The sequence below is a fragment of the Myiozetetes cayanensis genome, unplaced genomic scaffold (genome assembly GCF_022539395.1).
Source record: "Myiozetetes cayanensis isolate MyiCay16 unplaced genomic scaffold, myiCay2020 scf14, whole genome shotgun sequence".
Lineage (NCBI taxonomy): Eukaryota > Metazoa > Chordata > Aves > Passeriformes > Tyrannidae > Myiozetetes > Myiozetetes cayanensis.
In genome coordinates, this window is record NW_026087048.1 from 17,466,497 (window position 1) to 17,482,576 (window position 16,080).

The following is a 16,080-nucleotide window of genomic DNA, read 5'->3' on the forward strand; positions in this document are numbered from 1 at the left end:
ATAAAAAACCCAAAATAAGTCTCTATGAAAAAAACACCTAAGAACAGGACCAGGGTCCTGACAAGCCCTGAAATCACTACCAAAACTCTCCCTGAGTCTGGTTAATGCAGGGTTTTCCTCTGGTCTTTAGTGCACCTGGGAGGCAGCCTGGCTGAAGCCAAGTCCCCAAAATAAGAAGGAAAAGCACACTCAGGGACTCTGGAGCGAGGAAGGGCAAGGGTTCCACCAGCAGGAACCCCTCATTACCTGGGTGGCTTCTGCTGAGATTTGTGCCATCTCACTTTACACTCCCTTAGCACTCAGGTTTTCAGTGGGAAGCTGGCAGAGCAGGGATTGCTGGCTGGTGAAAAGGAACTGGAAGACTCCTGTGGGCAGGGTGGAGCCTGGGAGATGGCAGGGATGAATGTGCCCAACAGTTCTGCACTGCCTGGGCTGTGCAGCCCAGCATTTATTCCCTAGCAACCCAAAGGCAAGGGAAAAACTCTTCCACTGCACTGCACCACAGCTCCCTTTGGCTTCCCAAATCCAGCAGCCTGACTCCACTGCCCTACAGAGCCACAAGGGACAGGAATCTGCAGTGCTGCAAGGTCCCTTTCCTTCCCAAACCCCAAATCCACTCGACAGCGTTTCCTTAAGGGATGTTTTTAACCTCCAGGATGTTCATTTTAACGTATTAAAATGTGTGTTTGGGTCTGGGCTGAAGGACAGACCCAGCAAGGCTTTTGCTAAAGCCAGGCACTGCTGCTCTAATGAATTGTTTGAAGCAGCAGGTATTTCTATTTATTCTGGCAGCAAATAAAAACCCGCCCTGGAATACACAGAAACATTCAACACCAACCACGATGGAAAATGTTTTTAATGTGAGAATTCCTTTTCTTTTCCACTCACAGCAAACCAGCTAGGCTATTCCCTTTCCTTGGGGATGAATTCTCTGCTGTGACACAGTCAGGGGACTGGAATCAATGTGCCATAGGGAGGGAGATGTAAATGCTCAGGACACAGTACAGGCAGGACAACCAGAACTGTCCCTCGCTGTGGACAGGCCACCCAACTGCAGAGGCAAAAGGCCCAGGTAAAAATGTGCAGTCCTTTATTCAGGTGGTTTACATGGAATAAAAAAAACCTACCTGGAGACCCAGCCCCTCGTCTGCCAAACCTGGGCATATTTTGGAGCACTTCACTATGACAAACAGCCAGGAGATGGGAATGCTTTTCACAAAACACTGAGTCACTTGTGGAAAGAGTTTGGAAAACTACATTTCTCAGTCACCTCCACTCTCTGCTTGGCTGTCTCCAGGCAGCTACTCCTTCAGCTCAGCCTGCACACACTTACTCTGCTTTCTTTTCCCCCACATCAAGCCACAGAGAAGCACACGTGACTGCAGCAGAGGTAAAGCCATTTTTAACCAGGGCAATTTAAGGATATTTAAGACACATTCTCGTTTTCCATTTCCCAATTCCACACTGCCCCCACTTTTATTATTATTAGCTGAACACAGGGAAGCTTCAGCTTGGATCTGGGGTAACATGTACACCGAGGAACGAGGGCCAAGCTCTGCCTCGAAATATGCAGGATCATTCCTAACTAACCGTAGAGCTGCTTCTTTGGCACCAGCAGTGGAAATACTGAAGGAAAGGGGCATTCTCAATCTGCTTATGTCACAGAAAGGTTGGATCCTGACACTGTGCAAGGCTCCAAACTGCAGCCTGATATTAATAGCGAGACATTAAACTTGCAGTTTGGCCGCTCACCGAGGCAGCTCCGCTGGAACAAAGATTCTCCTGCAGGAAACGGCCGCTCTGCTTGGAGTCACAGCACGAGGGGTGAGCCTGGAGCAGCCTCTGGAATTCTGAGTGCTGTGTGACAAGGCTGTGTCACACAGAGCAAACCTTTCTGCTCGGATTCTCAGAGGTCCCACAGCGGAGGCTGTTGGAGCACCTCCTCTGGAATTCATCCCTTTTCTCCGGGCTGACTTACCCGCCCAAGCGGGGCTGCGAGCATTAACAAACCATTTCTTGCACAAATGTGGCTCTGTATCACTCCACAAAGACATACCTACATATTTTTTCCCCCATTTTTGAGCTTGTTTCAGCCATTATGTAACCCTTCCACCCTGCCCTGGCAGCTGGGCCAAAAAAATTTGAACCAAGTCCCCAAAGCAACGGGTTTCAGTGAGGGGCCCCTGCCAGAACACAAATACAAACCTCCTGCTGCTGTTTTCTCTCTGTGTCTGCATGGCAGGCAAAGATTCCAGACAGGTTTTCCAATATGGATCTTTTAGAGCACAAATGAACTCCTCTTATGAGCCGTTTAAACTTCATGATCCCACCTCCCAACAGCAGCTGGGCCCCGGGGCTTCCACCAGGGAAAGTTCTGCTTCCGGATTTCTCACAAGGTAAAGAAAATCAAGGCATAGTCATTAAAAAAAAAACAACCACACATTACCTAGAGCCCTCTGAGCCCTCTTCAATCAAAATACATAATTTAGGAGATTCCTTTCAGTCTCCTGAACATGACTGAGCAATATTAGATTCTGGACCCCTCACACACCCAAGAACACCACGCTCTTTACAGGAGGCCTCCCTAAGCCATGCAATGGCTCCTGTAGCTTTGCACTCAAAAATCCCCAATTCACAGAGGTAGACAGAAGCTTTCAGAACGTCAGCGACTTGCCAGATGTCACACAGTGAGTCAGTGCCAGAGCTGGGAATAGAAATCAGGAGTCTAGAGCCCAGATTCTCTGCCTTATATAGAGCAGCAGCCTCAGTCTCAGAGTTCAGGCGAGTTCCTGCTCACCAGAAAGATGTTTCTTCCTTTACAGGATGGCAGCGTTGCCACTGCAAGGGCCAACTTCACCCTTGAGCAGGTACAAAAACACACAGGCATCTGCTGAGACCATGCTCCTCATCTATAAAAGTGAGGCATAAGGCAAAATGAACAGAAGACTCTGTGGAGTGCTGTAACCTCAGCATCACCTCCAAGACCAAAGACAATGTCACTCATTTTAACCCCAAGTAAACACCCCACTACATTGGATAACCCAGGTACATTCACAGGGCATAAAATAGTGGCTTTTAAAAACCTATTTCTCTACAATCAACAGCTGTTTTTCCCTGTTCTGGCTAAGGAGGAAAGTTGGAGAATCTTTCACAGGGTTAAAATTTAGCACTGCCAACACTAAGCACTTCCTCAACCAGGTGCATGTCACAAAAGTACATTCATTCAGTGGGTTTTCCTCCACTATGAAAAAATGTAAATGGCACCACAAGGCCAAACGGGGCACAGAAAATGCAGAAGTGAAGATACAAGTGCTTTGCTGCCACATAATCAAACTGTCAGAGGGGAAGGAAAGAAAAGCAGCATTGAAGTGAGCAAAGAGGCCAAACTGCTTTTATCCCAGGAACATTCACCTTCTAACTGTCTTGGAAAACTACCCTGGAAAGAGTAACAAATGAGTTTAATCTTTATTTCTGTGGCCATTCACTTTCTTGACTGGAGCCACGGCCTGCAGCAAATCACTGCACAAGAAATAACTTGGGTATTGTAAGAACAGAAAAGAAGTCATAAAAATATTTCCTTAGTCATGCTGTCTCTGGTAATATAATTCCTTGAATAGAGACCTTCAACAATACTGTCTTGAAAAATGGAAAGAGCTCTGACTTTACTCAGCATGTGTCTTCCATCAGCTTCTCTCTTTTCTGCTTTTTTTAAGTTCTTTATTGTATCTCCCCACAGCCACCTCCAGGTGCAGGTACACAGCACAAAACCCTTCCTCGGTGGAAGGTTGTTTTCCACTGGACACAGAATGAATGCATTGTGAGGGATCCTGACTGGAAAGAAAGCTTGGGATGTGGAGGCCTGTCCTTGCTCATGTGTGTGTTTATTCCAGCTCTGAGTTTCTTCCTTTCACCTGGTCAGTCCCCACACCACAGAGAGGGAGGACCTGCATTCCAAGAGGAGCCTCCTCAGCTGTTTCAGAGCTCCTGCTGGAGGTACTTTCCCCATGCTCCTCATCACCCATTTGCCAGCAGAGCAACCCCTGGGTCTGCAGGTGTCTCCCTGAAAATCAGGATCCATCCCCAGTTTATAGAGAGTTCTGGGATAAGGGGCCATTTGACTTTGAGGCAATTCTAAAGAAGTTAATCGTGTGATCACCATAAAGATGTTGAGCTGTGCCTCCAAACACTGCTGCTGCTGTGGGGGATAAAAAATACACCAGGAGAACAGACACAGTGAAGGTTCTGCTGCCTGAGTGAAATAAATAAACCAAGTATTTAATGTGTGAGCTGTAAGGACCCTGTGTATGCAAGGTTTGGATGTGATTAAAGGCAGGTAGGGAGCAAGAGGCAGAAAAGAAGATTGAACTTGGCTTTCCCACAATGAGGGATTCTTCTCCAGAATCAGAATTTGATCTGGGAGTGTCACACGGGTTCTCACGATGGGAAATACATTCCTCAGTTAGCAAATTCTTGGTTTAGGTGAGAGAGAACTTAAAGGAACATCATGCAGACACACTAGAAGGCAGTTTCTTCTACATCCACTCCAAAGAAGGAGAAATACTTAAGATTAATTCCTGAACTCCCAGACCTCCAGGGTTTAGAAGGGGTTAAAATTTAATGGCCTATTCATAGTTCATAGCCTGCTCAGCTAACCCATATTTGTATCACAGAGGTACACAGATTGCAAAACCAACATTACAGCAAACCAAAGAATGAAAGCTTGCCCAGAAAGCTCCTCTTGGCATAGAGCTGGCTCTCAAAACACCCTCCCCTGCTCCTTTGACTTACCCACAGTGTCACAAGGCTCGTCTTTGTGTACGCAGAAATCTGTCCTAGAAAGAAAAACAGAACAGAAGTGAAATGGATCCTGTGCCTCCAGACTCCAGGCTGGGAAAAAAGCACTGGAGCATGACTCACAGAGCAGGGCTGCTGAGCTTTGGGGATTTTTTTCAAGCTGCTGTGCAGTCTACACGATGACAACGCTGATAGCAGCCCTGATTGCTACTGGGAGGTTATTACAAGCAATTATGGGAATCAGCTCCATCCTCTACAGTCAAATTCAACAGATTGAAGATTTAGCACCTAAAAGAGCCCTGCCTCACTCTGTGAACCCAGACTGCTTCAGCAACTGGAGTAAAACTGAATGAAGCTCTTTGTCACAAGAGAATTGGAACAAAAAGGAGCAGACACCCTGTGATGCAGCAACACCATCAGAAGTGGGAGTAGGAGATGTGTGGGGCACTGCCTGAAGGCACAGAACTAAAAATGTACACCCAGAAATTCTCAGTTCTTCAGGTTTTTTCTTCTTCTTGCACTAGAATGGAAAGGGACAAGAAAGAAGCAGAACTAAACAGAGAATGACAGATGCTGACATGGAAGAAGAAAGAGAATCTCAGGATTTGCCAGGTAACAGGTAAATTGGCTTCAGCTAAACCTGCCACAGTCAGATTTGCCATTTTGTGACTTGAATCCAACACAGAGAGGTTCAAGAGGCTTCACTTGGTCTCTGCTACTCCCCCATATCTCATCAAGGCATGAGAAGACACTACATATGGCACATGCACCCACAAATCAACAAGGAACCCACGGAGCTGTATCAAATAGAAACAGAATAAACAGCCTTGAAGCTCCCCATCAAACCAAAGACACTTCATGCCTTTGTAAATGAGATTCCTCATGACAGAAAATCACCTGTGGGGGGAAAAGGTATTTTATAACTAAATTAATTGTTTGAACACATTTCAATAAGCACTTGGACCTAAACTTTCAGGAGCTCTCTTCACCAGCCCTGCTCTGCAGTGGAATCCACTGTGAAGAGGAGCTGGAGAAAAACATCACATGTGCTAAAACATTTCAGAAGCTCCTTAACCCAAGGGGAGCTGAGGAACCATAATCTCTGTCATTATGGCTTTCCTCACCCTGTGGGGAGGCTGGTGAAAGAATCCTATTAGTGCATTTGGAGTGTGCCTTTTGAAATGCCTGAGTCCTCATGGGAGTCAGAGTTTAAGAGTCTGGCAGGAGGAAGATCAAAAATACTTAGTGAAAGATAAATACTCGGAAAAAGAAAATACTTAATACAAAAATAGATAAATATTATAAATACTGTTTCCTTGAAGAAAATTATGAAACTAGGATTTATAGGAAGATGGACTTAAGGCCCTGGACTGCAGCTGATAACCCAAACCCTTCATACCAAACTCCTTTGAAAGTCACAAATCAAGTTGTCAAAGGCTTGGAAGGAGACAAACAAGCAGCCATTTCCAGCTCTCGTTAAGCAGACATTGAAAACTCACCACGCTTGAGTGCAGAAAAACCATAACAACCATCGAAGTGTTAAAAAAAAAATCAGACAGGGACAAAACAAAATCGGAAGCTGCGACCACACACCGGCCCCAGCCTTCATTTTTCCCCACAGCCTGTGTCTCGACACCTTGGCATTCCAGCCTTTCCAAGGAAGACTAATGACAGTCTCCTGACGGAGCTGGCACCAAGCTCCTGCTTGAGCTCCCAGAGCCAACTTGACAGAGGTTTATTTAAGGACTTATTATGTTATATAAACTGGTAAATCAAACAGATGCTTTTCTTGTGACAACAGATAGCTGAACTATTAGTCGATGGCAGGAGGCCACTCCTAGAAAAGCCTCTCTCTTCAGGGGCCATCCAGCCCTGCAAATAACACACAGCAGTTCTGCTCCTCACAGGCTGCCCGACACCAAAAGGTGTCTGGCACTTCCAGGCAGCTCCAGGGAGGAATTGCCACTGTGCCATAAAATGAGGGGTCTGTACAGGATCCAGCACAACTTGCAGACACTCCTACAGAGGCAGAACAACTCTAGTCTGTGATGCTGTTTGGTCAGGGAAGGGCTTGAAACACGTCAGCAGAACTAAACAGCTGCCCAATTCACCGCATGGGGCACTCCAAGTACGAAACCCCCTCAGCCCAGCCTTAAAGCTCCAAGGGACCCCATCCTCATATTCAATGACCCTGTACCAAAATGCCAGGCTTTAAATCATCCAGACCTATTGTAAGTGTCTCACCCCAAATCCCTGTGGCCAAACAGAAAAGCACATCCAAACCTTCAGTCACAAACGAGCCCGGTGGGTCTCAGTCTTCTTCCAAAGGCAAGGAGCCATTCCATCCCAAAACCTCTCCCTGGAACTCCCAAACTCCTGCCCTGACAATCAGAGGGGAGACATAGCCTGGGAAGGTGTTAAAAAAGACCTGTTTCACCTGTGGATCGGTCACAGCAGTGATTTCCATCCTGCCACCTGAAGCTTATCTGCTGTTCAAAGGGTTTCAGTCACAGGTGTCACGTTCCTGAGCTCAACTACATCTGTGTTTTTGAAGTGAGAGCTGGACATGGCTGATACTATAACAATATGTAATGATATAAAGGAGATATTTTAATATTCATTGCATGTGCAATGGTCTCTTATCACACAGATGAAGTTTTGTTAGCAGAACCTTTCACAGAGCTCTGTTGGAATAAAACTCTGACTCCAGGAGCTGCAGTTCAAGCTCAACATCTTGACCTTGTCCCACTAAGTCTTGGATAATTCTCTTCACCTCTATCCACCTGAATCAAGCAGGACACATGTTCTCATCTTCCAGGGGCCTGTGAAAGTCTCAGCCATTATCAGGTGTGGAACTGAGCAGAGGGTTTCCATCAGCAAACTACAACAATTCTTCTCAAAAAAATGACAAGAAGTCAGTTGTTTTGTTCAATAAAAACAGCCAGAAGAGCTCAGAACTCCTCCTACAGTCACTCTTCCATCTGGCTCCCACCAACTGGAAAAAAATACCTAACTGTGCTCAGCTAAACTCTGCAATTCAAGTCCTTCCTGTAAGAAAGGAGGACAGTAGTTGAACTGTGCAACAGGAATAAGAAGTATTCTGTTAAATGGCCATTCCCAGCATCCTTCAAATGACATCTTTTGACCACTTTAACCCTGCAGGGTCATAAAGCTGAAGGACAGGGGAAACTGGTACAGCCTAAAACCTGCCAAAACAAACTTTCCACATCCATGTGTACGCTCAGGAGCACTGTGTGCCCAGTTTCCTCCCTGCACAGTGAATTGCTCCATTTGCCCATTTGATGGAGAAATGTGAAAGGGAGGAGCAGGCTGCAAAAGGAATAAATACACCACCATGACAGGAAAAAAAAACCCAAGTCTTTGCTTAATGACAGCTCTGAACCCTGTCCCTGTCAGTGCTGTGACATTCTCTGCTCTGCTACCACATGACCTGTGGTCTAATAGGTGACCCAAACACCTCCAGCCAGGAGCTGGGACAACAGTAGTGAGTCTGAAGATTCCCCAGGGAATGCAAAACACAGAGGATCAAGAGTGGGAATGTGTTTCAGATGAGACATGCTTCTAAAATCACTAAGGTACAGAACTCTGCAGACAGAAGTTATTCTGGTCAGCTGCCTGTTAAAATATGAAGTACATTATCTGTAGATGCCAGAGATCTGAATTTCTGCAGGTTCAGAAGCAGAATTTGAACAAGAAATGATTACAGAGACCACAGCACTGTAGTCAGACCTTCAGGGCTGTGACAGATTATTCCCACTGTCTCACTTATTTACTGAGCTGGACAATGGTACATCTTATTTCACAGACACAACGTGCCTCTTACCTGGAACTCAGGTGGATACCATGAAAATCCCCCAGGAGGGGCATTTGCCACCTAAATAATCTACTTGTGCATACAAATGAGGACATGGGGACCATCAGTTAGAGGTGGAGCTTCAAAAGGCAAGTGTGCCTTGGTGTTTCAAATGAACCCAGCCAGATTGGAACCAGAGGGATTTCTTCAGAGCTTGACCCCAAAGAATCTGTTTCTAGTCCTAAAGCAGCTGCAGCTGCTGAAAATTCAGCTTCTGCTTTTCCTGGCGCAATTGCTCGTGCTGGACATGCTGCTGCTCCCACCTCCTCTGCCACTGGTCCATCTGCACAGTCTGGGGAGGGTCCAGGGACACACACACACACTTCCAAAGCCAAGAGGAGAAAAATTCATTTCCCTGACACAGGAATGGGGTGCTGGGCCAGAACTCTTCCAAACAATGCAGCACCATCCATGTAGCAGATGCAGGATGAGTTAAGAATGACAAGGCACAGCAAGAAGGAAGGAAAGCCTACAAGTCCACAGTGCTGGCCCATCCAACAGGAAAAATGCTCCTCTGGTGCACAGAAACGTGCTCTCTGGCTTTTCTCACCAAAGCTGAACCTAGTTTTTAACCCAACCAAACCTGTACTTCTGCAGCCATTCTGACTGCCAAACCCTGCAAATCTATCGAGCAATTCCTCCTAAAAATTCTTTCTACAGTTCTTCCTCAGACGCCTGAGCCCAGCTCATTTAGCCTGGCATTTTGCATTCAGTTTTAAAAGCTGCACAGGTGAAATGCTCTGCTCCTTCCCTCCACCCCACACTCTGAGCACATCAGAAGAGATTCTGTCTGCCTCACTTGTCAGGCAGGACAACTGGATGCCCAGATGAGTTTAACAAGAATGTTAGTTATTTATTTAGGCCCTGATCCAGTGAAGCACATGCTTAGCTATAACCAGGATATGCAGCCCACTGACTTCAAAGGAACCATTCACCCTGTCTAAACTGTTAAGTATCTGTAAGTGCTTGGTGGACTACAGTGAATACAGAGAAGAGAGGAGGATTTGGGGGCACTGTCTGTGCAGGTGCATTCTTAGGGACTCTGCTGGCCCCATGCCCGGCTCACCAGCTATTTTACTGAACACTCAACACAGTCCCATGGAGAGTTTGCTTTGGGAGTGGTAACAAAATAGATTATTGCAATCAGGGTGGCAGTTTATGCAAAACCATGTATTTCTACTTACTTTGTTGGCAGAGAAAGAAGGTGAAAGAGGTGAGTAATATTGAACTGCAACACAGACATTTCCTGTCTCAAACTGGGGAAGGAGGCACTAGGAAGTAGTGTTTTTCTAGCACAGTGAGCATCCACATTATACTAAAATGTTGTGCTCCCTTTAATTATTCAGAGGTCATTTCTGTAACAATGAACTCTTGATTTACATCTTAAAGGATGCAAACAAGTTAAAACACCAAGGACTTGTTGCTCAAAATTTATGGTAACTGTGAGGAACATTGTACTGTGAGGCTGAGCTCAGGTAGATAGAGGAAAAAAGACTGTTGTCCCTACAACACCCTGTTTCTCTCTTTATCTGATGTGTTTGATACATCAGTAAGTGCAAGAGCTCCAGGGTGCAAAGAATTTTGCTCAAGTATTTATACAAAGATTATTTCACATCTGAAATAAATGCAGGAGTTTCCAATTACACAAACAAATTAGGACTGACACTCCTCCTCCATCTCAGTTCTTACAGAGGAGGGGTGTTACAGTGGTTATCTCCTCAGGCAAAGAGAGAGGAAATTAATTCAGTTTATGGTATTCATCTTTCATTTTCTTTAGGAGATAACTCCCTCACCACCTCCCCACTGCTGACACGCTGTCTGCTCCTCTCAGACTGTTCAGCTGATTCATCCCTAATTGCACAAAGACCACTTGAGCTCTGCTGTGCTCTTAATCCCACATTTTTCTTCTGGGAAGAAGGGCTCATGCTCCAAAACTTCATCTATTTCTTCCTCTTACACCAGGTGGTGTGAGAAAAAAGGCATCTCCTGTCTCGCCTGATCCTGACTGGGACATGTAACGGTGACCACGACCATGACAACACTGTGGTGTTGGTACCATACCTGGTCACAAAAACAGCAGCATCCACAGGAGGGGTGTCATCCCTTGCACCAGGAACTTGGTTGTTTCCAAGGTATTTTGCTCCACCGTATTCTTCATTTTGCCACTGGCAGAAGCTCTCCAGAGATCTCTCTCCATGATGCCCGATAGACAACTTCGCCTTTTTTTGGGGGAAAAAAAAGGTACAAGAGAATAATTATCAACCACAGTCCTTACAAAAAACACCTCTGATGAAAAATCACAGGCTCAAAGATATAGATGTGATAGAAGTATGAAATCAGCTTTGTCTGAGCAGGTGAACTCAGGACTGTGGACTCCAAATTCTACCAGCTCAGCAGTCACAACGTTCTAGCACAGCTCTACATCCAAAAGCCTCCTGAGTCTGGAATTTATACATTTGATACCAGAGCCATGTCATTTTTAATCTCTGTAAGAGTTAACTCCTGAGACCAGTTCACAACTATAAACAAAGACTTACCAGGAAGGATAAATGAAAGGACTGTAATTCCTTTCACTCCCACAGCCCCCTGCACTTCCCACCTTTAGTGCTGCCTGGTGAAGTGTGACAGGCACCACTCACCATTTGTGATCCAGACAGGCCCCACTCCCCCCTCCCACCCTGCTCTGGGAGGCACCACAGCACAATTACAACAGCAGGGCAAAAATGAGTTAGAACTCACGGGGCGGTTGTGGAGCAGGACTAGTTTGGTCACTCGAATGTTGACTTTAATTCCAAGGCTTTGATGCTGAAACATGTTGTACACCTGTCAAAATGCAGAGAAAACATCCACAGTGTAGCAGCAACAATACCTAGTGATGATTGAGGAAACTAATTGTGACTAAAGTTAGGCATTGGTCCTGAAAACCTGACACAGAAAAACTTTAAATGAGTTCAGTAAAATAAAAATTTTTTAAGAGCTACTGTGTTTCCAGCTCTAACAGTTCCACACACCACAGGGTAGCCAAAACACCTGCAAAACCAGAGCAGGTTTGCTCCTACCTCCTGCCCTGGGCTTCCCCCCCTGACCAACTGGTCACAGACTAACCTGAGCAAGATTCAGCATTCAAGGATAAAAACCATTAAAAACAAATAAAAAATGCACAAGCCGGTTGCTGAAAAGAAAAGAACCCCAGCTTTTAACTGGAATAAGCAAGGTAAAAAAATAATGAAAAGGAGAAAAATATTCCAAAGGAACTCTACGAAACAAAGTCTCAGGAACATGGACATACATTATGAAGCACCCAACCAACATGGATCTTTTAAATATCAGAGATATGTCAATGAAAGATGAAATAATGGTGTGGTTTAGACTTCAGGAAATAGAATGGAAAAGCAATTTCCCTCTGTTATTTTCATATCTTATATAAGAGAATAGTAATAAGGCAGCACATGATGACACAAGCCTCAGGAAATACAAAAATAGCACCGGAAACTACCTTACTACTTTCTCCAGATTTTGCATTCCAGCTCAGATACTTCACCTCATTTTCAGAGGTTAGAATATAAGATTTTAATTGATGCCAGAATTTTACTCCCCCCATTTCTCCACGTACAAGTGTTTTAACCAGACCATATAAAAAATGTGAGGGAGGGTTTTATTTTAAAAAGGTGTAAAATACCACATAAAAACCACTGGATGAATATTGTATTCCCTATTTAGTAAAAACAAAGAAATCAAGACCACTGAAGAGAGACTCCTGACAAATGGGAGGCAGGATTTTGCCCCAGGTAAGCTGTATTTCTTACTCATCTGGCTACAAATATCACAGAGGCTCAGCTGACTTCCTACAGTGAACCCAAGACACGAACACATCTTGGATATTATGTTTTCAACGCTCAGTATTTTTCCTATTTGTGCAAATACTCAGGAATGTGCTCAGTGTAAGAGTGTTCTTAAGCTCTTTAGTGTTTGGGGTTGGATTTAAAGCACACACGTAAATGTTTCCTACAATTTAGGCACAGACTGCAAGACAGAGCTACTCAGTGTTTGACCCACTGACCTCCAGTAGGAGCACAATGAGCCATTTATCTTCCCTGGGGCTGGTGTACAAACCCACACAAGTGCTGGGACTATTTGCTCAGCTCGGGGCTGTGTTGGTAGAGCAGCTCAGGCCTCTCTCTACAGACCTGGGGGGGGATAAACTTGACACTTGCAGGGAAGGGCTCTGACAGATGACCTCTGTGTAAACAGAGACCCGGACGTTCAAGCTGGGAGGGTCAAGGGGGCATCAGGCTGAAATCGCTCCTGTACCACTACAGGAGCCTGACAAACATTTGCCTGGGATGGATGCCTTTGGTTTGCCCAACCTGCTCTAGCTCTGACCATCCCATAAAACGTTTCCACTCACAAAATGAGGGTAAGTGCAGCAAACATGTTCTTATCACTGAGCCTAATGGTGCTTGCCTTCCCATCAGAGCAGACAAGCTGTCTGCCTCCAGACCTAGCACAGACCATCCAAACACCACTGATCTCAAAAGGTGGATTTCCTTGGCAAAACCAGCTGCTGGAGAGTTTAGGATGTCATCTTGAAGGCTGTCAGCCCTTATTCCTTTTTTGTTGTGCTCTCTGTCCCAAGGATAACTTTGACTGCACTTGTATTTGCATCCATCACCAATCTCAGAAGAGCTCAACCTACCAAGAAGCAGCAACAACTGGATACCAAACCAAAAGGACACCAGGCCTGCAAAAGAGGCTTCACTTTGTTTGTTTATTCAAGCTTTGTTTCTTATTTTCTTCAATGAAGACCAAAGAAGCCCCAGATTGAGGTAGTTTGCATTGCCTATGCTGAACATTAACCTTTCCCTCCAGGGAGATCGCTTAACAATTACCATCATAGGCAACACATACTTGGTGAAAACTGAATTTGCCAACTAAAATAATTTGTATACAGAGAAAGAAAGATAAATTAGAACAACACTATCCCCTCACTGCATTCTATGACTTTTTCCTAGGCCCAGCCTCCCTCCTCCATTCGTGACTCCTTCCCCCTTACCTGCAGCCATGCAAGGGGATGTGGTGGGTTCATAACAGCTCCTCTCTTCTGCTTCTTCCTCCTCCTACTCTTCCCCTGTTGCAGTATAAATCCCTTCCACAGGCTGCAATTCTTGTCAGGAAAGCCTGCTCCAGCACAGGCTCCTCTCCTCAGGTCACGATATTCCTCAGGGAACCACAACCATGGTCCCCCACAGGCTTGCAGGGCAACCTCTGCTCCAGCACCTGCAGCTCCTCATCCTCCTGCTCTGACCTGGGTGCTCACACGGATTTTTCCTCACACTTTTCCCCTCACTTTTTTTCACTACACAGCTTTTTATTGGCCCTTTTTTCAATATGTTTTCACAGCAGCACCGCCGGCTCTCCTGAGGGGCTCCGCTGTGAGGGCGGGAACTGGGTCTCCCCTCAGAGCAGCCCCTCAGCCCCACTGCCAGCTGAGCCCCACACACCGTCCTTTCCTACGGAAACCCACACTCAAATCACGGGTGGAAGGAACCCCAGCGAGAAAACAGACTTTTAAATGACTTGATAAAAAAATAAAGAGTCTGATTCGGCACAGGTTGTTCACAGCCATTTTGGCGGGACACAGCCGGCGTTAGACCAGGCCGCGCCAGGTAAGCTGTGCCCAAAGGAAGCACTGTCACAGAATCCTGCTGTCTTTACAATAAAAGATTTCAAATGCAAAGGTCTTTCCTGCTTGGAATTGCGATTCCATCATGGCAGCAACAACCTCCTGCCTTTCTCACCCAGCCAGCAAGGAAACCATCACCCGTGGACTTAGCACGTCCAAGCTGTTCAGACACCACGTCCAAGCGTCCATCATCATCCCATCAGCTAATCACGCCAAGTGAGGTGGCTGGGATAACTGGTACCAGGGGATGAGGAATGGGATTTCCCACTGCAGATGTTCTCAAGATTTCCTGCTGCACGGACAGCGTGCATTAACAGAGACACTGACTCACAGACACCTCCCTTCCCACTCCCAGTACCACGGGCCACCCTTCCTCAAGCCTGCCATTGCATCACACCCTTGAGTGAGGCTGCTGTGACCACTTGCAGCAGGGGAAAAATAAAAATATTTGGGGTATTTTAGAAACTTCTAATAATATAAGGCAGCTGGGAACACGAGTTCGGTTTCACGAAACCTGCTAACACGCTGCCATGGAACAAAATACAAAGGTTGCTGGTTTAGGACATCACCACAGTGGCAGAAAGCAGCTTGGCTGGAAGAGAAATGGAGTTTCTTGATCCCTAGGCTAAAGGGAAGGGATGGGAAAAGTGGTCAATGTGATTGAAGTGTTGTGGTTGCCCCACTGCAGATGAATTTCTTGCTGTATTGACTTCTCTGTGAGGAGTCATCAAAAGTAAGAGTGAGCTTTGAAAACACAGAGAGAGAGATGGTAAAAATTATCCAAACAGACAGAAAAAATGGAAGGCAAAGTGTAGAAAACCAAAAAAAGAATAAAGCCTGTTTCTGACATTTCTCTCTTTCATCTGCACTTCTCTGACAGAGCTTTGCTACACAGAATGCCCTGAAGAAAACAGGAGGGCTTGGAGCCTGGACCATCCTGCCCTGTTTGCATTCCTCCTGCCTTTCTTCCTCCTGACAGCCTTGACGTGGAAGGGGCAGAATAAATGCAGTTTTTGCCATAAGCTGTCCAGGCCTGCCCCAGCATGCATAAAGCACAATCCAGACATAAGGAATTGGGCTGAGAGAGGAACTAAACTACAACATTTTAATTTTTTTTTTTTAATTCTCAAGAGCTTCCTCTGCAGGTGGACGGTGGGAGGGAGACGTGTGTGTTTCAGATGTTCTGGAGTTCAGAACAGCAACCCTGAGGGTAAATTGACTTTTTTTTTCTTTTTTTCTTCCCTAAGCATTGCACTCAAGCAGGAGCCTTCCCATTGCCTTGGCTGCTGGACAAGGTTTGGACAGCAGGAGCATTAGTCAGGTTACTGAGGTTGTCTTTCACTTGTTTTGAAAAGTGCTATAGGATTTCTAACACCCACCTAAAGCCAAGCTTTCAAATTACTCCTTTAAACATTATGAAAAAGAACATATTCATGGCTCTTTATAAGATACAGTTGACATAACTCTTTCTCCTGGGGCTGCTGGAGCGAAAAGAGAAATCTGTAGACAGTGATCAAACACCATTTATATCCTTTTCCCTTATGTCCCTGTTCCCATCATGAAAATTCCAGATCAGGGTAAGGGGAGCTGATTATCAGTGGCAGCTCTGGAGCCTCAGTGTGCCAGCCCCCAAGAGCACAGATATAAATCCATCAATGCATGCATGATAAAAATGATTTTATCTGCTTCTTTAACATAAAAAAACCCTCACAGGGGAAATCCAAAATGA

The 16,080-nt window shown here is 45.5% G+C and overlaps 1 protein-coding gene across 1 annotated transcript in view; it reads right to left on the reverse strand.

The window, feature by feature from the left end:
- The window catches only part of ADAMTS17 (ADAM metallopeptidase with thrombospondin type 1 motif 17), a 157,601-nt gene that overhangs the window by 114,486 nt on the left and 27,035 nt on the right, over positions 1 to 16,080 (reverse strand). Inside the window, exons 7-9 of the mRNA XM_050309744.1 lie at positions 11,408 to 11,491; positions 10,730 to 10,887; positions 4,789 to 4,832 (exon numbers count right to left, since the gene is read on the reverse strand). Of these exons, the coding sequence (XP_050165701.1) occupies positions 4,789 to 4,832; positions 10,730 to 10,887; positions 11,408 to 11,491 (286 nt within the window). The remainder of the gene's footprint in view (positions 1 to 4,788; positions 4,833 to 10,729; positions 10,888 to 11,407; positions 11,492 to 16,080) is intronic.